The sequence below is a fragment of the Sorex araneus genome, chromosome 1 (assembly GCF_027595985.1).
Source record: "Sorex araneus isolate mSorAra2 chromosome 1, mSorAra2.pri, whole genome shotgun sequence".
Classification (NCBI taxonomy): domain Eukaryota; kingdom Metazoa; phylum Chordata; class Mammalia; order Eulipotyphla; family Soricidae; genus Sorex; species Sorex araneus.
In genome coordinates, this window is record NC_073302.1 from 175,682,003 (window position 1) to 175,706,940 (window position 24,938).

The window sequence follows — 24,938 nt, forward strand, 5'->3', positions numbered from 1 at the left end:
GAACAAAAAATAAGGAAAAAGAGAAGTAAATGGGATCAAGAAAGAAAAGAAAGTGTGACAGATGAGGTCATATAAGGAAGTGGAGTAAAAGATGCAGATAAAGAGAGTGCAGGGGGACACAGCTCCAGGGCCTGGTGTTGTTCAGCGCTCACTTCCTCCCAGGGTGTGGAGAGCACAGGGGGCAGACAGCCAGAGACGCTACCAACAATCTGGAATTCACCAGCTGGGATTCTCTGATGCTATTTTGATACCATTATCCAAAGACCTGACTTTTCAAAGAGGAAAGTGCATGGCAGGCCCAGGGGGAGTGCTGGAGCGGCTGTGAGCACAGACAGGCCAGGAGCTGGACTCCCAACACCATCCCACATGCTGAATGCTGCCCTCTGCACTGGTGAGGGCCCTGCCACCAAAAAAAAAGAAAAGAAAACATAAGTGTGGACTCCAGTCATCAAAACAACACAGGAATGGGCAGGGAACCAACAATGAAAGAGCGATTTTTTTAAGGAGACATAAAACTGTACATGGAGAAGATCTCCCTTCTTTCGAGAGTATCAGAGTGTGGCAGGTGTGCCGGCCAACCAGATCTGGGTCCAACACCCCTTGAGGTTCCCCACCGCACCCCCCACCCCCGGCAGAGCTCTCTGAATGCAGAGCCAGGCGCAAGCTCTGCATGAAGTCAATTGTGGACCAAACAGCTCCCTGCAAAAAAGAAAAAGAACTGAGCATAAAGTGAAGTATGACCATTTCTGGGTAATGAAGTTGAAAAGTAATTTTTGTCTGCTATTTCCCACATTCTATACTCAAAAGAAATTTTCTCTGTAATTGCTTATTTAGTATGCTTTTTTTTTCTTTTATTGAATCACCATGTGTAAAGTTACAAAGGTTTCAGGTTTAAGTCTCAGTTATACAATGCTCGAACACCCATCCCTTCACCGTGCACATATTCCACCACCAAGAATCACAGTATAGCTCCACCCCGCCCCCCCATATTTAGTATGCTTTACAAGAAATGTGTTTTTAGTAAAAATATATATTATGATGTGTTCACAGAAGAGCCCGGCAAGCTCCCCATGGTGTATTTGATATGCCAAATATGGTAACAATAACAGGTCTCATTCCCCTGACCCTGAAAGAGTCTCCAGTCATTGGGAAAGACGGGTAAGGAGAGGCTGCTAAAATCTCAGGGCTGGGACAAATGGAGACATTACTGGTGCCCGCTCAAGCAAATCGATGAACAATGGGATGACAGTGATACGGTGATTATGATGTGTTATATAAAAATATGATAATACTTAGGTTGCTCATTTGTCAGACTGGAAGTAAAGATTTTATTGTTGGCCTGTTTCAGTTTTCAGATCATAGTCTTGAGAAAATCAGATAATTCCCAGGTCATCTGCCACTGGAAAATCTACCCTTTGGAGCTCTATAGACCGAGCTCTTGCCCAGCCCCTTGAGGGCGGGCAGCCTGAGAGGCAGAAAGGAAACTGCCCATTTCTGCATGCCTAAACTCAAAACCAGCTTTTAAATAGCCTGTCTGAATTCTAGCAGGCTGATTATCCTAAAAATAATCACATGATGTGATTTAGAGATGACTGCTTGACTAGAGCTGTTACCGACTGGATTCCATGGGACATCAAAAGACCTTGTGGCTGCCCACCTACAAGATGGTCAGACTTCTTTGTCAAAACCCTGAACAAATGGCTTGAGGCTCTTCGTGTTCGTGGAACGAGCAGATGTCATTGGGCTGCACTGGCACACGACAGGGACGAATGGAGACATTACTGGCGCCCACTCGAGCAAATCGAAGATCAATGGGATAAAAGTGATGCAAGTGATTATTCTAAAATAATAACCTCTCCAGATATGAGCACTTTCTTTCTAACTAACTCAGACCTGAAGTTTTTGTTTCTAATATGTTCTGTACATGTTCACAACACCCATTTAAGCTGTGATTTAAGCTGTGGCCCCATTTCAGAGCAACACAGCAGACCTGACAGGGTCCAAACTGGAGGATCCCTCCTTGGGTCCAGGCAGGGGCCACTCAGGCCTAGACGGACCTCACTCCTGGTGAAGGAGGGGCCATGCACAGCTCCATCATGCGCAGAGCCCAGGACTCGACCTGTGCTGCTTGGGTGGACGTCCACACCGAATGGAGTGTAGACCCTCAGAGCTCTCTCCAGCCCCCGTCTGGACTCTGCTCCCTCTCTAGACCACCTGGCATTACTGAGGCATTTCTGGGTAACAAATCCTACTGTGTGATCTAGTCCCGTGCCACACAGTATGCGCTATGTAAGCAGAACTCACAGGAAACAGTTCCCTCTGCCATGACTCGGAGACAATATCTATGTGGCACCTCCAAGAGGAAAAGAACAAGCTGCCTCGGGGCTGTCCAGGAAAGCAAACAGATGAAAACAAACTTCTCTTGAGACCTTAGCCCTTTTATGGTCTTTCCATTTTTCCCTATGAGTTAAATCATATCTTACTTAGAATAAAGTTTAGGTTGTCACATTCAAAATAAAAGTACGAAGAACAGATTTATGTGTAAGACATGGAAGGTGCCCAGTCATGCTAGCTGGCTCCCGCCTGCGGACCTTCGCGGGCAGCAAACATCTTAAAGCTCTTACACTGGAATCCTGCCACAAAACAGGCTGGCTCCACGCAGACAGACAGATCATTAACCCAAGATAGTTCCCAGTCAACAGTCTTGGATTTCTGTGAAGACACGAAGTGAGGTGATAAAGAGATTTAGATGAATGAGAGGGATGAAGAAGTGTTAATACACTGAAGAGCGGAAACAAAAGAAATATACAAATAGAATCTCCATAACTAGAGCAAAGCCCTTCTTCTTACTCATTATTTAATCTGGTGTTTTCCAAATGTATTCCATGAAAATGACTCCAGTGGGATATTCTTTAGCAGGAAAAAAAAATGCCCGTGATTAAATGATTTTGAAAAAGTAGCCAAAAGTCACAATATGCTTAATCACATTAGAGAGTGAAAACTGTGAATCAGATACTGCTTGCTGGTGCCACTTCCCATCACCCCCAGCCGTGGTGCCAGGATCCTGTACAGACGGAACCACTATGCAGAACCAGCAGTGAGTACTGACGTGGCCACACCTGGCAATGCTCAGGGCTCACTCCTGCTCTGTGCTGAGACCACCCTGCCAGGACGTGAGGGGCCACAGGCAATGCGAGAGACTGACCCACGCCAGGCACATGCAAGGACACACCTTACACCCTGCACTAAGTCTCTCACTCACCAGAGACATTTTTTCCTTAAATTTTATCTTTTTCATACTTTATTTAAAGATGATGGTTTACAAAATTGTTAATAATACAGCTGTTAAAGTCTTCTGATATCCAACACCAATCCCACCTCCAGAGTCGCCTGTCCTCTATTACTGTCCTCGTTTTCCCAACCACTGCTCAAGCCTGCCCCCTCAGCAGGCACACAATAAATTAGTTTACACTTCGTGTTACAACTAAATGGCTAGAAGAATTATCAAATATAGTTCAGTGAAAGAAAATTTGTGCAAATTGTTGCATTGCAGAGTTGTTAATTCCTTGTCTGAAGTTTTACTGTTTGTTACTAGTTGAGCCTTCTATGTTATTGTTTTTGTTTGCTGAGTTCAGTTGGCTGCTACATTACTTTCCCATCTAATTTGGTGTGTTTCTGCTAGAATATCAGCATTGAGGAATTAGGAGGTCTAAAAAATTCAGGGTGTGCTGACATGGGGCGATGGTGGTGGCTGTGGGAGAGGATGTGGTTGCTGGGGCATTCCAGAAGTATTCGGGAAAAGCAGGCAAAACCGAAAACACCCCCAGTGTCAGCTTTCCCTGCAGTGTTCCCAGTCTCCGCCCACTCCAAGAAGATCCTGGAATTCTCAGCCTGAACACCATGAACCTGGATCTTTCGAAGTCTGGTGTCTCTGCACAGATATAGACCCTGGAATTCTCAGCCTGAAGACCAAGAACCTGAAACTTTTGCAGTCTGGTGTCTCTGCAGAGATATAGTGAAGCCTTGGGGTTCGGCTGTGAGCATGTGGCAGCAGCTGAGTGTGTGTGTGCCTAGTGGGCTTTTGGTAGGGTGGGGACCTGGCCCACACCAGAGTTTTCAGCCAGGGGCACTAGTATGTCCAGGAATTTTAGCAGATTGGCTTGCATCTCCTCGGAGATTCAGCCACGAATCGAAAGAACAGGGCTGGTGGGAGAGTCAAGCTGGTGGTGACTGTGGGAGTTGGCACAGCTGCCAGCCTCCCTCCATCCCCTCCTCATAGATTTTATTTTATAAAAGCAGCACGATTTATAAAGTTATTTAATATTTCAGTTTTAGACACGCAATGTTCCACCACCGAAACCACCCCCAGTGTCAGCTTTCCCCGCAGTGTTCCCAAATGCCCCCACACCCAGCCCAGTCTTGACAGGTATCTCTGGACTTTGGTTATTAAAGTTCAGGCTTGTGATCTCATTGTTGCTGCTCTGTGGGTAATATCTCTCTCTCTCTCTCTCTCTCTCTCTCTCTCTCTCTCTTTCTCTCTCTCTGCCATGCTGCTCGTTTTCAGCACTTGGATCCTTTCTGTTATGGAACTGTGCTCCATTAATAAATACCCATCTGTCCATTCACTAGCTGGTAGACATTTGGATGTTTTCAATTGTGGATTAAAAAATGCTACAAAATTGGGGCTTGAGGGCATGAAAATCACAGAGCAATGCTCAATATAACATTTCTCACATTACTCTAACCACGCCACTCGTTTGGCCTTCAGATTCCTAACATCTGTGCTGGTTCATTTTTACCCACCAGCTTGGCTGCTGTCTAACAGCCCGCTGTTCAATTAAATACCAGTCTTAATGCTCCTACAAAGATAGTTCACAGATACAGTTAACATCTATAATTAGGTGGCACTAAATATTCTGGTTGGGCTGCATTTAAGCAGTTGAAAGGTTTATAAAGAACGAACTAATGTTTTGATCAAGAAAAAGGAATTCTGCTGAAGATAGCCATATTAACTCCTGACAATGAATTTCCATAGTCTCTGCAAGCCTTTCAACTCCAAACTCGCCAGCTTTCAAAAGCACATAAGCTAATTCTTAATGTAAATATGATTTATGATTACTAACAGAATTTTACAGAACTACATCTCCAAGGATTTATTCTGATATCTCATATATTAGTTACTGATACTGATTGTCTGGCAGAATTCTTCTAGTAAAACATACTCAAGAATTATACCAAAATATAACACAATAAATTCTGCTCTTCTGCTGCCAGAAAATTCTGTCTTCCACAGTGCACTAGAATTATAGGTCGGGTGCTGTCTGGCTCCACTCCTCTGGGTTCATGGGCGCTGGGCATATCATTTGTAAGATTATTACTTAGTGGGGCCACCTCCCAAGTATGCCCAGAGCCTCAAATGCACCCTGGAGATTGGCGGCCAAACTGTAATCCAAAGTGAGGCCCGTGGATGCAGTGCTGGGAATTATTGGGTCTCCTTCTGCGTCTTGGGGGCCTCCAGGATGGCACCGGATGGGCTGGTGAGGGCCGAGCACAGAGGAGCTTGAGGGCCTTGTGCTCTACTATGTCCCCACCCCCAGGTAAGCAAAATTCCTAGCAAAAGAATTGGTGTAGAACATTGTACATTAAAACGGAATCATCAATAACTTTGCAACTTTGTAATTCATAGTTATTCAATGAAGAATTTGGTTGAAATAAAATGTTATGTGACTGAACATGTTACACACAATGTGAGAACCACTTCCTGCCAGGGTGCCAACCTTCCTTCATGATTAGGAGACACACATCCAGTAGACTTCTTTGCTCAGTTTTATCTCCACTCATGAGTGCCAGGGCCAGCTTACGTATGTAGGAGAGAGGGGAAAGCTGTTACCGCCAGCATCACCAGCCTTTGAGAGGTTTAGTAAGTCAGATATGAGGGGTCAGAGTGATGGGACAGCAGCTTGGGCACTTGCCTTGCAGGCAGCCAAACCAGGTTCAATCCCTGGCACCACTTGTGGTCCCCTAAGCACTGTCAGAAGTGATCCCTGAGTGCAGAGCCAGGAGGCAGCCCTGAGCACTGCCAGCCGTGGCCCAAAAACAAAACAAAACAAGTTAGAGTTGGAAGTCAAGTGATAATCAACTGTAGCAGGGAGTAGAGGGGATGAAACCATACTGAAGATGCCACAGTCAAAGCTTGTGACCTGAAGCAGATGGCAGAGAAGGCAGCGCGGAGAGGAAGGACAGACCCAGCCCCAGCCTTTGCAGGCACATGTGTCAACCCTGGCCCAGAGCTCAGACACTGCTACCGTTCCCGTCATGGGTAAGGAGAACACACGTGATTCCTACCAACAGGAGAGAGAAATGCTTCACCATCTGCATAAAAGATGTTTGAACATTTTACAGTTAACAGAATTTAAAACCTTACTTGTGAGTCTATCTCTGTAGCTGGCAAAATGATTGGGATAAAGAAGAAAAAGTATTTATTTAATGCAGAGCACAGATGGCACTGCCACAGGAAACTGATCATAAATATCTGGTGCTTTTCTCTCATCTGTAACATGGGACCAACAATACCCCTATTGTAAAACAGGCTTGGGTTCATGGCATGTGCGGGCACCATGGAAACATTTCTACTTCCACATGCCTTGTTTCCAGCCCTGAAGTTCTGTTAAATAATTGGAGAAATATGTCAGTCTATCTGCTCATACATTCAGATTTTAAGAGTTCAGGGAACAAAAGTGATTTAAGTCATATTTTAAAATAGAAAATCTTTTTAAAATAGGTGACACACGTACATCTGATTAGTTTTGTCCACAGTTATAAGATGAGAATCTTGATCTCAACTTTCTCCATTCATGCTCTGATCCTTCAGGGACAGAATCATTTAAGGACAAATGCATGACAGGGTCTGAAATGTGAAAGAAGTCAAGTGTAGAAATTAGGTTTAGTAGTTGACATCACACGTTAACATTTCAGACTACTATGCAGAGGCAGGGGAGTGAGTACAGTGGGCAGGCGCTTGCCTTGTATATGCCTACTCCGGTCTGATCCCCAACGCCCACTTTGTCCTTGAGCACCATCAGAAGTGACCCCTGGGAACAGCTAGGTGTGACAAAAAGCAGACGAACAGAAAACTATTTTGTAGTGCTAGTACCACCACTCACAGGGGAGGGACATTTCCTGCACCTCTACCCATACAGAAAGATACTGGACTGGTGCATTTTTTTTTTACTATCCACTTTTCATATTCACACCTAAATATCTAAGTCAGAATCAAATTAAACATTTTTAATTTTTACTTTTACATTTGGGACTGCAACGATAGTACAGTGGGTAGGGCATTTGCCTTGCATGCGGCCAACTCAAGTTTGATTCCTCTGTCCCTCTCGAAGAGCCCGGCAAGCTACTGAGAATATCCTGCCCGCATGGCAGAGCCTGGCAAGCTCCCTGTGGCTTATTCTATATGCCAAAAACAGTAACAACAAGTCTTACAATGGAGACATTACTGGTGCCCACTTGAGCATATTGATAAACAATGGGATTACAGTGCTACAGTGCCACTTTTTCATTTAATTTATAACTGAATCATAGTGACAAACACATCTATAAAGTTGTTCATGACTGGATATCAGTCATATAATGTTCCAAACCCATCCCTTCACCAGTGTACTCTTCCCACCACCAATGGTCCCAGTTTCTCTCCCACACACCCATGCTGTCCCACTGCTGGCCACCATGGCAAGCACTAAGTCAGAATCTTCAACATGGTACTGATATATACACACTAAGTCACAAAGCAACAAGAATAGGACACTATCACAACACTTTCACTGTCTTTGCATCATAAGGCTTGATATCAACTAGCAATTTCCCATTTTGAACTGACAGTAGCATTTCCTGTGCTTCTTGTCCAGGTGTGTTCCTGTATCCTGCATCAGCCTCTGGGGTGGGTGTGGGAGGTGGGGGGCTCTAAAGGCACCTAAATAAATAAGTAAGCAGAGAGAGAGCAATAAATACTGCCCAAAGATGAGGATATTTCCCAGTAGGTCAACTCAGTCTTGAGGAAGCCTGTATCCTAGGAGTAGCATCAAACCCTAGACTGTGCCGGAGTCTGTGGAGACAAGCGGGAAGCAGTCTTGGGAGCTCTCAGGCACCACACTCAAGGTAGAGCCCAGAGGCAGAGGCAGAGTGCAAGCTCCAGGAAAGATGGTCTCTCAGCAGAGCAGGAGGAGAAGGTGCAGTGAGGGGAGAGGCTTGGCATGGGACAGTGGAGGTGTAGACACGGGAGAGCACATCTGCATGGCCAAAAGCAGCTGGCGGAGCTGCAGCCCCAGGCTGGAAGTCGGGTAAAGGAAAAGCAGAGAGAAAGACAGCTGCCATCATTCTGAATGACTACGTCCATGTGGAACAACTCCATGTGTTGGGGTGAGAGTTCATGGACTCTAAGCATGGGAGGGATATGGTCAGACCCTGGCCCTGTGATGATCGCCATACAAACAGAATGAGAGGCACATGAGAGCAGAGGTGAAAGTAAGTTCATGTGAAACCATCTTAGCATCACAGAACCTGAAATCAATCAACAAAAAGTTAAGAGAACAAAAGAACTGATGCTAGGAGAGAGAGAGGGAGGGAGGGAGGGAGAGAGGGAGAAATAGAGAGAGAGAGAGCTGAAGTAAAAGGTCTTACAGAGAAGGGAGCTGACTCAGAAAGTAAAGAAAGAAATGATCCAGCCTGACTCTGTGGAGCGTGAGCATGTGCAAAGACCATCTCGTGCAGGACCTCCCTGGGTCCTCATGATAGATTCATTCATGTGCCTCTTCTGAGACTCAGAAAAAACAGCTACTTGTCTAGAGTCCTGTCAATGGAAGAGGATGTCTAACGAGTCACAGTGAGGAAGGAATCCAGACTCCGTTCGTGGCGGTGGATGGCAACCGCTACTGGGATGGGGCACATGGGGGTCAGTTTGGAAGCCTAAGTGAAAGCTCTGTGTGTGGATTCCAACAGTCCTCAGCAATAAGGGCTGTTTCTGTTAGGAATCAGGCACCTGCCAGTCACACAGGCACTGCTTACCCGGACCCACATCCGTGAGGACAAAATGCTCTCACACTGTTTCCACTCCAATGTACCGAGGAATTCAGCAAAATAGCTGGTAAGATCAGATTTGAATGTTTCTCATTTTCTAGGACAGTTCCACTTACATTATTTATGGTGACTGTATATTTTTACAAGAGTTTTGGGAAATTAATTAAGATATCCAACCATTTTATATTCACATTAAGAATTAATTAGTGATAGACTAATACCTAACAAATCTTAAGAACTCAAAAGACCGCATATGGAGACTCCTCTCTCTAGTAAGTGAGGCTAATCACTCTCCCTCGGGTCACTGTGCTATCCTTACTGATCCAGTTCCAAAGACTCACCCGAGTAAAGTGGTAAACTAGTTACTGTAAGTGGATAAACCTGCAAGCACCACTTTGACTAGTGAAGGTTAATATCACCAGTAATGCTTTGTGAGATCATCTACCCAGGAAAATTTTTTTTTTTTGCTTTTTGGGTCACACCCGGCAATGCACAGGGGTTACTCCTAGCTCTGCACTCAGGAATTACCCCTGGCGGTGCTCAGGGGACCATATGGCATGCTGGGGATCGAGCCCAGGTCGGCCATGTGCAAGGTAAACGGCCTCCCAGCTGTGCTATCGCTCCAGCCCTACCCAGGAAAATTTGACAAGAGGAAAACTTCACATTTGTGATAGTCTTTCCAAAATCCTCATTTTCTCACATAGAGAAAGGGGCAGGGAACCGGTCATTCTACAGGATACTTATCTAGTACTCTCTATGACTCTTAAAAATTATTTTCAAAAGAGAAAAGAGCCAATGATAAAGTGTGTTGTATCAGAGGAGGCAAGGAAAAATGTGAAAACTGAATGTAATATGGTTGCCTGGACTGGATTCTGAGAAACCAAGAGGAGCTGGTGGGAAAGCCGGCTAAGCCCAAATAGGCAGGCACTAACAGTGAAAGAACCACGAAAATTATTCAAATAAAAAGCACCACATGTTGTAATACACAGCTTTTTTAATTAATGTGGTCACATGATTTATCTTTTTTAAATCTTTGCAAGTCTCACAAGAAAAAAATCAGAAATATTTTCATTCTGAAGATAAGGAAATAAAAGATTATTAGAGTTTAAATGGACCATTAACAAACAGCTAATAGTGACAGAGTTGGATTATATTTTTATGCCACCATAGTTGGGACTGGGGTTCTCTGAATATCCATTTGAGTCACTGGTTAATTCCTGGCGGGCAGGAAGGCAGCTTCACCTTCTGTTCTCAGTGTCAGCCTATTGTTGATGTTTCTGGAATCTCAGGACCAGAGACATCTTGAAAGGTTGTGCTATGAGATTACTTGTGCCACCAAGTCCTTCGTGACAGAGATACTCCAGAGCTGGTGTAACACACTACGGAGTCACTTGCTCTGCACTTTCCTCCTTCTTCCTCAGTGCTTACCAGTTTGCTTAAGGGATGCAGAGAAATCCCTTCACCACAACAGACACTAGGACAATAGCAGATACTAACGAAATAATGATAAAAACTAGATTTCTGACATACTTTACTATTTATATAACAAAGTAGAGAACTATTTTAGGTATAGACAATAGACTATTGCATTATTTAAATATCAGAAGCTTCTTCCCCCAAAGAGAATTTTTTTAAATAATTAATAATTGGGACTAAAACAAATTTAAAAGCTATGAAAAAATACAAAAATAAGGAGAACAAAAATGCTGTCTACTTATTAAAAGATACATACATTTGTACATAAAGAATTCTTCCAACTCAACAACAGAGAAATAACTCATTTCTTCAATGGGCACATCTAAATCAGCACTTCTCCAAAAAGCACATAGAGATGGTTAACAGGGACAAGGAAAAAAAGTTCATTATCACTTACTATTTGGCAAATGCAAATCAAAGCTACAGGCACATAAGAAAATCCATTATCACTCATTAGCAGGCAAATATAAATCAAATCATCCCCCCATAAGAATGACTGTCTCAGTTCCTGTTGGTGAGGGTGAGGTGACCAGCTCGAGACTGGTAGCTGGAATGTAAAGTGAGGAAACCATTTGGAAAAAAGCATAAAACTGCCTCAAAAAAGTTGAAAATAGATATTTACACAGAAGTGGGGAATTGAACAAGCAATTAATTTTAAATAGCCATTATGAAGAAAACTAAAATGGTACATCATAATGAAATTAACACAGAATTTAAAAATTCATAAAATAAGAAAGAAATGTAGAAGTAGACAGAGGTATTGGCTAAAGAAATCAGTCTTTAAAACACTACAAATATGGTGCGAGAGAAAAAAATTCCCAATAGAAATTCTGTCTAAGAAAAACCAATGAATGAAATATTCCATGGGAAAATAACAAATGGGCTTATTTTTCACAGTAGAAAGAATAAGTAAAATTGAAAATAAAGTTCCAGAAATGACTCAAATGGGAGAGAAAAAAGAAAAATGATTTAGGAAGAATGAATAAACTTGAAACTATCAGGCTCTCATTGAGAGGAAAAAATTAAAAGAATAATGGCATACCAGAAGATGAGAGCAAAAGGAATACTGCCTAAAAAAATAACCTTCCCAAATCCAAGGAAAGAACCACAGAAATCCAGGAAGCTAAGATAACCCCAAAATTTCTAAATGCTAAGAGACATATACAAAGACACATCATGAAGTATCAAAAGTCAGTAACAAAGGAAATATTAAAGGATACTAGGTGTAAATACATAATATACAAATGCATCCCTATCAAAATGTCATACTTCTCATAGAAACTCTACAGATTGAGATGGTGGAATAACATTCGCAATTCTAAAGATGAAATCATCCAACAAAAAATGCTGTTCCCTGAAAAACAATGATTCAAAAATAGTAGAGGAATAAAAGCATTCTTTAATACATAAAAGTCAGTGATGTTTACCACCACTTAACCGGCAATGCAAAGAAATGTTGAAATATTTTCTTCACTGGAAGGTGGGGGGGAAAGAACATCAACAAGACTTATTTCATAGTGATAAACAGTCATAAAGAATCAAATCCCAGAAGCATAAACAAAAATAAAATTAGACAACAAAAGCATCCAAAGGGAGAAAGACCAGGACAGAAACTTTCTAGTCTAAAAATTACATGTTTATAACTTGCCCCCAAAATATCATCTTGGATACAGTTAGCTCAATCCTCACCATGACCACATATGCAGAGACATTCCAAAGAAAAGCTGTGCTTTGCATGCACTGGCCCCAGTTTGATCACCAGCATTACATATGGTCTCCTGAGCACTGCCAGCAGTCACCACCAAGCACAGAGCCAGAGTATGCCCTGAGCATCACAAAGTGAGCCGAGAAACAGAAAGACAGGAAAGGAGGGAGGGAGGAAGGGAGGGATGGAGAGAAGGAGGAAGAAGCCGCAAGAACCTCCAAAGGAAAATATCCAAAGTAAAGGTAGATGGAAACTCACAGGAATACACCAAGTAATTAGCTTCTTCTATCAATAATCAACCAAAATGTGAATATTCTGAATTACCAATCAAAAGACACAAAGTGGCGGTATGAATTTTTAAAATTAGAATTTGTCTATATTTTCAAATAAGAAACTCAAATATTGAGATAAACAAATTCACAGTAAAACACTGGAATGAGGTATTTAAAGTCAACAGACAAGAAAAGAAGAAATTTCTATACTGAAAAAAGAAGTTATGATATACACTACATGGAATACAACTCAGCTATTTAAAAAATAAAGTTGTCTTTTGAAACACACACTGAACTTAAGGTGATTCTGCTTAAAAGAGATAAATCAGAAAGTGTAAGACCTAATTGTCCTGCTAGTGTGGAATATAAATAACCAAAGCAAACAAGCTGGGAAAACATGATGAAAGTTACTCTTAAACTTTGTGAAAATCATGGTAGCTACCAGAAGGGAAGGAAAATAAGGGGAAAGAATGGGTAATGGGGATTCATTGGATAATATGATGGTTTTAGAACTTTGGTGTAGCAGACTTTTTAAATACATGTAAAGGTGTAAATCTGTACTTCTGAAATTTTATAGTATTGTAAATCAGTAGGAAATCAATAAAATGGGATTTTCAAAACCACCATATGATCCAATAATTCCATTCCTGGGTATCAATTTAAACAATATGAAATCAATAACATAAAGAGTAACATGTACCCGAGTTTACTGCAGACTATGTTCAAGAGCAATACATGAAAAAACAAATATAAGTTCCCATGCACAGAGTACTGAGTATAAAAGACATAAATGTATAAATACAGTGAAATGCTATTCAGCAATCAAAAAGAAGAAATTTGGGGTCTAAATCAATAAGACTTGTACACAGCCAACCCAGTTTTGATCCCTAGAACCCCATATGATCTCCTGAGCCCTGCCAGGAGTGATCCCTGAGCATCGAGCCAGGAGTAAGGCCCAAGCACCTCCAGGTGTAGCCCAAAATCAAAATTTAAAATAGTAATGTTTGCCATGTGTAGAAAAATAGAAAAAAAAGAAAGGTTTATGAAAAAAAGTCACAAGGAAAAAAATATACTTGATAAGTCCATGATGTGAGCAATATTATTGAATAAAGCAAACTGAGTGACAAAGTGACATAAGAATTAAAAATAAATGCGTTAAGGCATATTCTTTGTAATATTTGTATCAGTGTATACTGAATACTGTATATTACAACTTTAATATACTTCTTATTTTAAATGTGTCTGGTATCTTAAATATTTTCAAGATTTTTTTATTTCTAAATTGAAGTCAAAATGCTGAGATTCTGGCTTCAAATATTTAAATTTCTAGTGAGAAATTCTGACTTAAAATATTAATGAACTTAGAGTAAAATTAAAATAAGTTCTCAAAGTAAGAAAATGGAAAACTTTTTTCTTATGAAACAAACTGTGAAAATAAAAAGACCCACCCAAGGAAACTATTTATACTACCTTAAATACTTGTCCTCAGGCATGGAAAATCTTAAGGTTATGTCATGCTACTTGGTATATATAATAGAAGAAAAACATTAGTCAAATATTATGATATCTCTCCTCGAATCGCCTGATTTTCTTGCTAAGTCATGTTTTAGTAAGTGAATCAGACACACCAGCATAAGAAATGTGGCCCTTATTCTTGAACATTTGCTATTTAATACATAAAACTGTCAGATAAAGCCATGTTTTGCTAAAGAAACCCGGAAAAGTTAACAAATTCAGACCAAGTGAAATATTTCATAAGCTTCAGTTAATCCTCAACTCATCACCAGTACCATAAATGTTTCAGGACTAACAGCTGCAACTGGAACAGGCGGGTGAGAGTGTGGCCAGGGACCAGGGGAACACAAGCTCTCACTCTTGAGACAGGTACCCAGGTGAGACCTGAGGAGTGCCAGACACTGACCCAAGTCCCAGTGGAAGCATCTGATACTCAAGATGAGCCACATTTCAGTGTTTAATATCTGAGCCTTTATTTGGCAATAGAAGAAACCCTGTGCCAGATGCTGAGGAAATACTGCCCTGCAGCTGGCAGGTGTGAGCACTTAGCAGCCAGCAGGTACAGAGGTGCAGTCCACCAAAAATGAGGCCAGAGAGGGCGGGGCCTGAGCAGGGGCCGGTGTGCTCAGGAGCTCTCTCGGCTTGCAATAAATGCCTAAGTGAGTCCTAAAAACAACTCAGAATCCACTCCAGCCACTGTAGGAAAGCAAACACGCATTGCCCTTCCAGGGAGGGTCTCTGAACTCCCGATCCAGGTCTCTGCAGTAATGATGAGCATCTGGGAAAGCAAGAGCACATGACCTGCCTCCACCTCACCTTGTCCCATTAGCAGAAACCAGCTGGATTTGAGAGAAAAGTCAGGTAGACTCTGATGTGGTGAGAGTCTTGGATATAGCGCTCCTGAAACAAAAGAGCAGAGTCTGTGTGGCCTAAACTGACAAAAAGTTAGTCTCTGACAGCTCTGAAGGCTGGACATTCAAGAGACCCTCCAGGAAACTCAGAGGCCCAGCTTGGCTGGGGTCAGAGCACTCCCACTGGCTGGTCCAGAGTTTCCTGCTGTCCATCACACGGGAGAAAGAGCAGAGTCTCCAGAACCTTTTCTTAGGAAGGCCCCAATTCCTCCAAGAGATCCCCCACTGATGACTCCTCAAGGACCCCTCCCCACTGCACCGGGAGTAAGGGCTTCCACGCGACGATGCTGAGCTAATACAGCACTAGTCCTTAACAGAGGGGTGAGGCAGGAGGAGCCGGGCTCCGTGTGCAGAATGTGGACAGAGGTAGGCAAGGCGTGTGTGCTGGGGTCAACAGGAGCAGAAACGGAAGCGGACGCAGGCCAGACAGGTTTCTATCTGCCCTCTGCTTCTTTGCGTCTGCCCTTCCCCACACTCTTTTTCTGTCCCCACACACCCCTGGTCTCTGCTTTGAAGTAGAGGTGAGGACATTACATTTCTCAGAATGATCACATTGAGTATGTAAACATAATGAACATGAGGCTAATGATCAGTTGCAACCAAGTCAATGAGGGATTTATTTATTTCATCAGTTGCGGGGAGTGGGGTGACCTCCCCAGCAGTACCTGGGGGCCCATGGTTCATGCCTGGAAATAAGGTCCTAGTGCTCGACATGTGAGGCCCAGTCAGTATCAGCCATCCTGGTGATACAAGGACTACACCCAACTGTGCTGTGATCCGAAAAGTACCCAGAGTGTCTGCAGGGGGTCACGCAGTGCCAGGGATCAAATTTAGGACTATGCCCTCCATCTCCTGTGTGCTAGCTCCCACCCATTCCCCACAAGTCAAGCTTTTTACAAAGAATTTTTAAATTCTTTAAAACTTTTATGAAGTTTAAAAAAATATTTTTTAAAGAATTTTTAAATTCTTTGAAAACAAAATTAACTAAAGGACTTGGGAAAGCTGGAGAACACACTTTCCTGCTAACCCCTGACTTGAATATCAGTACCTGTAGCCAGAACTTGTACGGTCCATAAAAGGAGAGAAAACAAGGTCAAATACAATAATGAGCACAAGTTCTAGCATAAATCAAGGCTTTTAAAATGCACAAAACTACTCAAGAGTTCTCTAAAACTTTGCAAAATCTTTGGAGCTTTAAACCCTAGTCACTTTCAACAAGTGTTCTGCCTCCTAAACACACACTGAAAGGTCATGGAATCACCCAAAATTTTCCAGAGCAGGAAGAGAAAACTGTACAGATGTCCAGAAGGAATTCAAGAGGTGAATGATCTAATAGCAGGCAGTCTCCCCACCCCTGAGTAATTAGACTGGAGTCTTTGAAGCAGATGAGACTGACAGGGACCAGAACTCGAGTTCAAATGGGCTTTCAAGGGCAGAAGTCCTGGCAGTGCAATGAACTCACCTAAGTATTGACTGAGTTCTCACACCTCGAAGGCTTTGCAATGGGTATTGGAGACACTGCAGTAAGCAAGAGGACAAAGCCCAGCCCACGACAGTGTTCATTCTACAAGGAGGGAGGGGGTGTGGCTGAAGGGGGACTGGCATCCGCAGCAGGCAGGGAAGCAGCCGCAGGAAAGGCGAGCACTGCTCCTGTCCCTGCAGCTGCTCACATAACTCCCGCACGTTTACTCACTTACCACCTCCTTTGAAAACACGTACTCAGCCCCTACAGGGTCAGGCAGTGGGCTAAGGAACGGGGGAGGTGGAGGGGGGGGAAGATGGATAAAATACTGGATTATTTTGACCAAGGAGCAGATACTGTGCTGCTGAAGACCAATGAGTGTCCACTTGTAACTCATTTTTATATGAAACTGTAAAGAAGCAGGGCAGTAAGAGAAACCTCCCTCGGGGGCAGGATGACTCTTGGAGGAATTAGAAAGGCAACTCAGGCCAAGAGTTTCACCCACAACACCAAAGACAAGAGGCTTCCTTTGAAATTAAGAGAGCAATGGAAAGAACAGAAGTGCTGAATCTGGTGGACATAGACTGACCCCCACCCCCACAACCCCCCCCCACCACCACCATGCCAGCTCTGTGAGTTTGCACAAGCTGCTCCAACCAGCCTGGGCCTTGCTGCCGACTTGTTGCTGATGATCATCTGGAGTATTTAACAATATTCCTGGAATAATTAACAATTTTCCAAGTGCTCAACACTAGGCCCTGCTAAATACCCCAGGCTGATTATCACGAGTGATCAGGAAGACAGCGGCTTGGGCCTGATGCTAACAGGGTCCTGTAAGCTGGACAAGTCCGCACTAGAAATGCGGACCCTTCCCCCACTCCCATGCAGTGTCTGGGGAGCGCATTCACGTTAGATTCCAGTTACATATCTGTGTGTTTCTACAAATGACATCTCGTGCCATGAAGACACTCCATCAAGAGATGCGAGGGCTAACCCTAACCCTGAGTCGAGGCCCGGCGTGGGCCTAAATGGATAGAGCCAGCAGGAAGCAACTTGTTCCTATTTCCTGTCCACATCTCCCACCCTTGGGCTCAGTTCTTTTCTTACCTCTGCCCTGCTAGTCCCAGCGCAGCAGCTGTCCAGGGCGGGTGTGGCCGCCCCAGCCCAGGGGCTGTCCAGCACGGTGGCTCAGCACCCCTTTCCGGCTGCAGGGCCCTGAAGCTGAGTCCCCTGCAGCACTGCTGTCTCCCAGCTGCCACACACCGCAGGCTCTGGGGACAGAACTCAACTCTGCTGGGTCGGCTGTGGTAATCCTGCAGGCTCCTCAGGGGCGTGTGGCACACAGGCACAGCCATGTTCCGTTTGTTATGTACTTAGTTAGTTTCCAGCCACAGGTCACGCTTGGGAGAGCTCCTTGGAGTCACCGCATTTTTAAGAGCTGCTGTGCTCCTGGAGAGGGAAAAGCAAAGACCCAGAGGAACCACCCAAAATGTTTCCACTCACACAGGCAATCTTCAGAGCCGATCGTGACTGAAGACACTGAGCCAGGCTGATTTATTGAATTATTTGAATTTGGTCTCAGTTAATAACACAGACTTATACTCAGTGCTGGTACTGACGTGGAGTTCGGAGAAAACAAGCAGGACTCGCTGACTGAATAGTAACACTGCCTTTACAACCTTGAGAGATCAAGCCTGTGCTGGAAAGCAGCCATAATTAAGGCACAATTCTGTATGTTTCTTAAAGTTCTAGATGGAAATAACCACTAAAGTGAAGGAGACACTGAGTACCACAGGGGCAAGTGAAGGGATGAGAAACGCTGCTCACGGGGGCAAGAGGTGAAACACGGCCCTGCTGGCCCTGCCGTCCACAGAAATCAATCGTGCACATGCTACAGTCAACAACAAATGTGCAAACAGATTTCTGATTCCCTATTCCTCTTCATCTGGCTTACAATAGAGATCAAGTTCTGTCGTCTATCATCACAACATAAAGGGCACTTTCAACAAATGTTACTACAAAGTAGTAAAGATGTTATATTCTTTTCTCTTTTTTATTTTTGTGTTTTGTTTGTTTGTGGGCCACACCAAGCAGTGCTCAGAACTTACTCCTGGGTCTGAACTCAGGGATTACTCCTGGCAGGTCCGAGGACCTTATGTGATGTGGGAATCAAACCCAGCTGACCTCATGCACCGCAAACACCATACGTGCTATACTATAGCTCTGACACCTCACTCCCCTTTTTATGTGACTATTTCCTTTTAGACGCAGAGAGTCTCTTGCCCGCATGCCTGGCTGTCTTCCCCAGGGCCCCTCGGAGGGGATGGGCTCCAGCTTCTCTCCCTGCCCCGAGCAGAGCTCCCAGCGGCCGATGACCACCCAGTGGAACCTAGCCACAGCCATGCTCAAGGCCCCTCTCCACACGTTCGAACAAGCCTCACACATGAAAGTACCAGCAGAGGAACCCAAGTATGTATAATCCCATCAATGGCCAACATCCAGAGACTTAAAAGCAAGCTCCCAGAAGCAATATCTTATAACCTACTTTTCCCTCTGGGAGAAACTAGCAAGCTACTGAGAGCTTCCTGCCCACATGGGAGAGCCTCGCAAGCTTCCCATGGTGTATCCATATGCCAAAGCCAGTAACCAGATGAATCTCATTCCCCTGACCCTGAAAGAGCCTCCAATGCGGCATCTTTGGGAAGGCCGAGGAGAGGCTTCTAAAATCTCAGGGATAGGACGAATGTAGAGGTTGCTGAGACCACTCAAGCAACTCAACGATTAATGGGATTTTGTGATTCTTGATTTCCTTTTACTATTTTTTAAAAATTTAAAATTACCATGAATTAGAGTTACAAAGTTATTCAGTATTAAGTTTCAGTCAAAACGTTCAGGATAAAATAAAGTGGACTCCACCAGTGCCCACTTCCCTCCACCAATGTCCCCAGTTTCCCTCCCATCCCTCTGCTGCTTCTTGAGCAGGGACTTTCTCCCCACCCAACTTTCCGAGTGTTCCTGTCCCTAATTTATGTCCCACTCACCCAGTAGCCAGCTCCCTATATGAAGAACAGTTCTCCTCTTTCTCTTACCCATGAGTTTCATTACTCCCTTCAAAGCCCCTTTATGTTCCACACAGGTGAAAGATCATCTTGTAATTGTCCCACTCCCTCTCCCTCACTCAACATGACACTTTCTAATCCAAAGCTGTATGATTACCCATATTCTTTTAATCAGTGAGTTGCCACTAGTCAAGCCTTATTTATTTTGTTTGAAGCATTTTTGTGAAGCTTTGAAACCTATCACTCCATAGCGTGACTTAAAGAATAACCAAGTGATGATGATGATGCACCTTCTCAACTCAATATCCTGACAGGAATATCCACAATTCTTCAAGTCCCTAACCCACCCAACATTCAGGCCAATACAGTCCACTGTCTGCTCCATCAGCAGGAAGCATTTACAATGAAATAAGGCAGCTATAGTTGGCTCTTGCAAATAATAAAAGTTTGAATCAACAGCAACAGCGAAATTCACTTAAGTGTCTGCTTGGTGGCCAACTGATATTCCTTTCATCTTTTTCCGTGTTCTGCTATGTGACTTTTGGTTGCAAAGCCAGTTCTTATCAAAACCTTTCATCAGAGAGTCTTTAAATGCATAACAGCTCACACATGTACCCACTTCCCCTTTCTTAAAAAAACACACCTTGAAATTTCTCTTTTGTTTGCATTTCAATCTGTATATCTGCTATAAAATCATTTAAATGCTAAGTAGAACCCTGGTTAAATATAAGAAGCTTATTCAGTACCCATTTATAACTACCATCTTCAATCCACTGATAATCTAATGCATTATTTTTGAGAGCATATCCTCTCAAATTATGTATACTTATGTACTTATTAGTACTATACTACTAAATAGTATTTGTTGCCTCTTTGTCCAATATTATGTTACTTATTCAGCTTGAATCCTAGGCACTATTTATGGTCCCCAAGCCCTACCAGTAGTGATTCCTGAGCACAGAACCAGGAGTAAGCCCTAAGCACAGTCAGATGTAAGCCCCCTACTCCAAAATAAAATCAATGCTAAGAGCAAAACTTAGAAAATAAACAAAAATTGATTCTCTGATACTTTCTTCTAGTTCTCAGGCTGGGCATGGACATCTTAAGAAATTTGTAGAAAATTCAACAAAAGTTTAGCTTTAAAGTTAACTCAAACTTTAAAAAAAAATCAACATTGTTTTTAAAAATTGCTTACTTAGGGGCTGAAGCAATAGCACAGTGGGCAGGGCGTTTGCCTTGCACACTACCAACCCGGGTTTGAATCCCAGCATCCCATATTGGTCCCCTGAGCACCGCCAGGTGTAATTCCTGAGTGTAGAGCCAGGAGTAACCCCTGTGCATTGCCGGGTGTGACCCAAAAACGCAAAATAAATAAATAAATAAATAAACAGAGCACTAATTTAAAGAATTCTAATTAACTAGCCTATCTGAGCTACATATATGCATGGCCTGGAATACAGAAGGATTATTCAACATGAAAATATTAGTAAATAGAAACAAATTAAGCTCTTAAGTAAAAGATAGATCTTCAGTCAGCAGTTTATTCCTTCACTTCAAATACAATAGGAGACTTATCGACTTGAAATCTTCTTGTTATATGCAAAATAAATTGTCCTCCATAAATCTTTGGATGTGAACACTAATCATGGTGTGTAACTTCAGCTGCACTACACTTCAGAACAGGAATTATACTCAACACACCACACATGTGAGCACTGCAACTCTGAGTTCCACAGCTTGAGGGAAAGGCTGATTGTGCAAGAGGCATGTGCCCACCTGAAGAACTAATATCAGAATGATATTTCCAAAATGACAAAGAGATACTTCCTCCAATAAAGCCTTGGTGTTTTTATAAGCCAAAATTCTCACGAAACCAAAAAGAACTTTAGTTTGCCTGTGAGGTCCAACGGCCAAATCTGGGAGCTGCTTAATTCCATAGTCTGCAACCCAAGAGGAGAGCTTACCTTCTCTAGTGGTCTTTTTAAGAAACAAAGGAAGCATATTCTGTGCTGTGAAAATTAGAGGAAACTCAAATGTCAGTGTCAGAGTTTTGTTGGTCCTCAGCCCAGTTCATTCCTGTGCTGTCTGTGGCTGTCTCTGGTGCCCTCACAGAGGAGCGTGCCTCAGGAGGAGAGAAAGGAGGGTACTCACTGCCACCCCCACCCAGGCCTGAACCCAGCCTCAGCTCACATGCATGGTGCTACCATGGAGCCCAGGGGCAAACAGGCTCTTTCTTACCAACACAGTCATCCTGAGCTCCTACAACTGCACCCCCACAACTACAGTCCAGGAGGCAGCTGCTTCCAGAGCACCCTTCTCTCTCCTAAAGTCACTTTGTGGGGCACATGTGTGTATGTGGGGGAAGGGGAGAGGGTGGTTAGCACATATGTGGCTCCAGGGACCAGGGCTTCCTCAAAGCAGCTCTGGGTATATGGGTCAGCAGCTCACTGCATGGGTGGAGAGTGTGGCACTGTCTGGCACTGCATCCCACCCCAGGACTCCTAGGCTGCAGTCTTTGATACACTGGGATGGGCTTGAGGTCAGCGGCACACAAGTCAGACCCTGACCCCTGACCCACACACACCATCTCCTCGGCACAGTTCACAGTTGCTTTCTCTTCATCTGCAACGAAGCTTTTCTAGCAATGTACACTCAGGCACCTTTTCTGTAGTCTGGATTCAGTCTGGCATCAACTTACCCTCTCAACCTTGTCTGCCATGCAGTGTTCATGCTTTGTAAAGCTTGTGAAATAAAATGTATATTCTGCATTTTTCTGCCAGTTTTTCACTTTCTTTTTTTTTTTTGTCTTTTGGGTCACACCCAGTGATGCACAGGGGTTATTCCTAGCTCTGCACTCAGGAATTACCCCTGGCAGTGCTCAGGGGACCATATGGGACGCTGGGAATTGAACCCGGGTTGGCCGCGTGCAAGGCAAATGCCCTACCCACTGTGCTATTGCTCCAGCCCCCATTTTATTCACTTTCTTGACACACATTGCCCTCCATGCTTAGTTCAGAGAGATTCAAAGGCCAGAATGTTCCCAGAGAGGCCTTCAGTTGGAGAGAGGGCTGCACTTCCATGCCGTACAAAATAGCAAGGAAGCAGAAAGTGAGAATTTTATTCTTTTTAAGATCAAATGATACTCACTGATTGGCTTTCAGTATCATGGACTTTGGGGCGGGAGCCCCCCCTGTATCCCAGCAAAGGCCAGCACCTCCCAAATGGATGACTCCCTCTCCTCACCCTTCCCCCTCCCTCTAGAAGCTCCAACTCTTCACAGATCCTACGCGGTATTGTGTTGTGCTTTGCTGGTTCATTTCTTGGTTATTTATTTATATTTCCCATGAGTGAGGTTACCCACTGATTGCTTTCCACTTCTTGACTTAGACTCACTTGGCCTGATGAGCTCAAGGTCCATCCATTTGCACACAAAAGACACAAAGTTTCATATCTAACAGTATCCTACTGAGTACAAAGAGGAAGCATGTACACACATGTCCTGAAACTGCTAGTCTCCTAATACAGCCACCTGCTCACCAGCGCTTAGGTTGAGTTCATGTAATGGCTGTTGTGAATATAAAGAGGTAAACATTCTTCTGAGTTAGTTTTTTGGATAAATGCCTAGTAGCGGCACCGCTGGATCAGATGGCATTTTTTTTTCAGTTCGTTAAGGACTTTCCATGCTTTTTTCCATAGGGGATTCACCAATTTACATTCCCTCCAACATTGGGCAAAAACATCATTTCAAAATTTTTAAACCATCTGTGCTACTATTGTTTGAACCCCGCTAATCTTCCATAATCATCTTTCCAACAAAGAGATAATCCTCAGACTGGGAGCCTGTGCAGGAAAGCATTTCTAGCTGTAATTTAATAAGAATGCTTTGCTTTGATCACAGTTCCTTCTTTTGGCAATGAATACTGGTTTTCAATTTTAAAGAAAATAAATCATCTCAGTGGTAAGTAAACTCAGGTAAACAAAACTGAGGTGATTTGTACAAAACCATCAAGGAAATTATAGCACACGTGACAGAAATCTTATTGGCATTACATAGAAGTGGAAAAGAAATTTGGTGGTAGCAGATACTGGATAAAGCCAGAGGGATTTAATTCACCAATATCTCTGCAGTTCACCTTCTATACAGCTAATAGAAAAATAGTGCAGAAGATTCATTTTGAGTTTCTGAGACAGTTCTCAACAGGAGAATGTGGTGACACCTGACAAGCCCAGAGACATTCTGGTCACCACCTCGGGGCATGGAGCTGCCCCGGGGACCCAGAAGCACTGGCCGCCACGCTGCAATACAGGGCTGCAAGGGGTCCTGGGGCCCCACGTCCACAGCACCAGCCGTCAGCGCCTGTGCTTGCAGAGAAAGTAAGTGCCACACAGTCTGTTCTCCTGCAGGGCTGGGGGCCTCCTCTGTCCCGCACGGCTCTCTCCCCTGACCGCTGCATGGGTCATGCCCTGGACTGTGCCTAGTAGCACAGAGCGCGGCTCACAGGTGCAAGGTTCCAGGTTCCCCCTGCACCACAAGGTGACATCCAAAGCACCCCAACTCCTCATGCCCCCTCCTGAGCCTCAGTCACACAGTTTATGGACTCGAGTGAATAGTAACACTACACTGTAGCACTGTTGTCCCATTGTTCATCGATTTGCTCGAGCAGGCACCAATAATATCTCTATTGTGAGACTTGTTGTTGGTTTTGGCATATAAAATATGCCATGGGGAGCTTGCCAGGCTCTGCCATGCGTGCGGGATACTCTCAGTAGCTTGCCCGGCTCTCTGAGAGAGACAGAGGAATCAAACCTGGGTCGGCTGCATGCAAGGCAAATGCCCTACCTGCTGTGCTACTGCTCCAGTCCGACTGAATAGTGTATTTTGCAAAATAAACTGGTCTCAGAACTTCAATATTCTTTTATTGTACATGTAAACTTTTCCCAGAGGAAGTCTACAGAGAACACTTTCAAAGCTAGAAAAAATATCTAAAACATCGAGTAGCTGAATCGTTTCAGTCAGTACTACTTGGTCCTTCACCTTCTAACGGATCACTGCAAACACAATCTCAATACAGGACTGAAAGCACAGTGCTTAAGCGCTCTTAGGAGAGACCTTTGAAGCTAGTTTGTGGTTAGTGCTTTTTTGTGACGTTCTCCAGTTTGGTTTAGAAGCACCTGTGCCTTTCATCTCCTCTCCCCTCCCCCATCTCCCCTGACCTCTCCTCTTTTCTGTTTTCTGTTTGTTTTGGGGCCACACCTGGCAGTGCTAAGGGTTTACTCCTGGCTCACAGCTCAGAGATCACTCCTGGCCAAGCTTGAGGGGTCCTACAGGGCAGCAGGGATCTAACTTGGATGGGCTGCATGCAAGGCAAGTTTCAGACCCATTTTCATTTTTTCAATGCTCTAACTTTAAAAATCACTTTTTAGGTGTTTTGGTTTGTATTACAGTGCTGGGAATTG

The 24,938-nt window shown here is 43.7% G+C and overlaps 1 protein-coding gene across 2 annotated transcripts in view; it reads right to left on the reverse strand.

Annotated features, from left to right (window-relative positions):
- CAMK4 (calcium/calmodulin dependent protein kinase IV) overlaps nt 1-24,938 on the reverse strand; it is a 250,063-nt gene that overhangs the window by 218,745 nt on the left and 6,380 nt on the right. Inside the window, exon 1 of one of the 2 annotated variants that reach the window (XM_055124137.1) lies at nt 17,530-17,826. The exons of the other annotated variant lie outside the window; for it this stretch is intronic. Within the exon in view, the coding sequence (XP_054980112.1) occupies nt 17,530-17,777 (248 nt within the window). The 5' untranslated portion in view covers nt 17,778-17,826. Of the gene's footprint in view, nt 1-17,529; nt 17,827-24,938 lie in introns of those variants that run through there. 2 annotated transcript variants of the gene reach the window in all.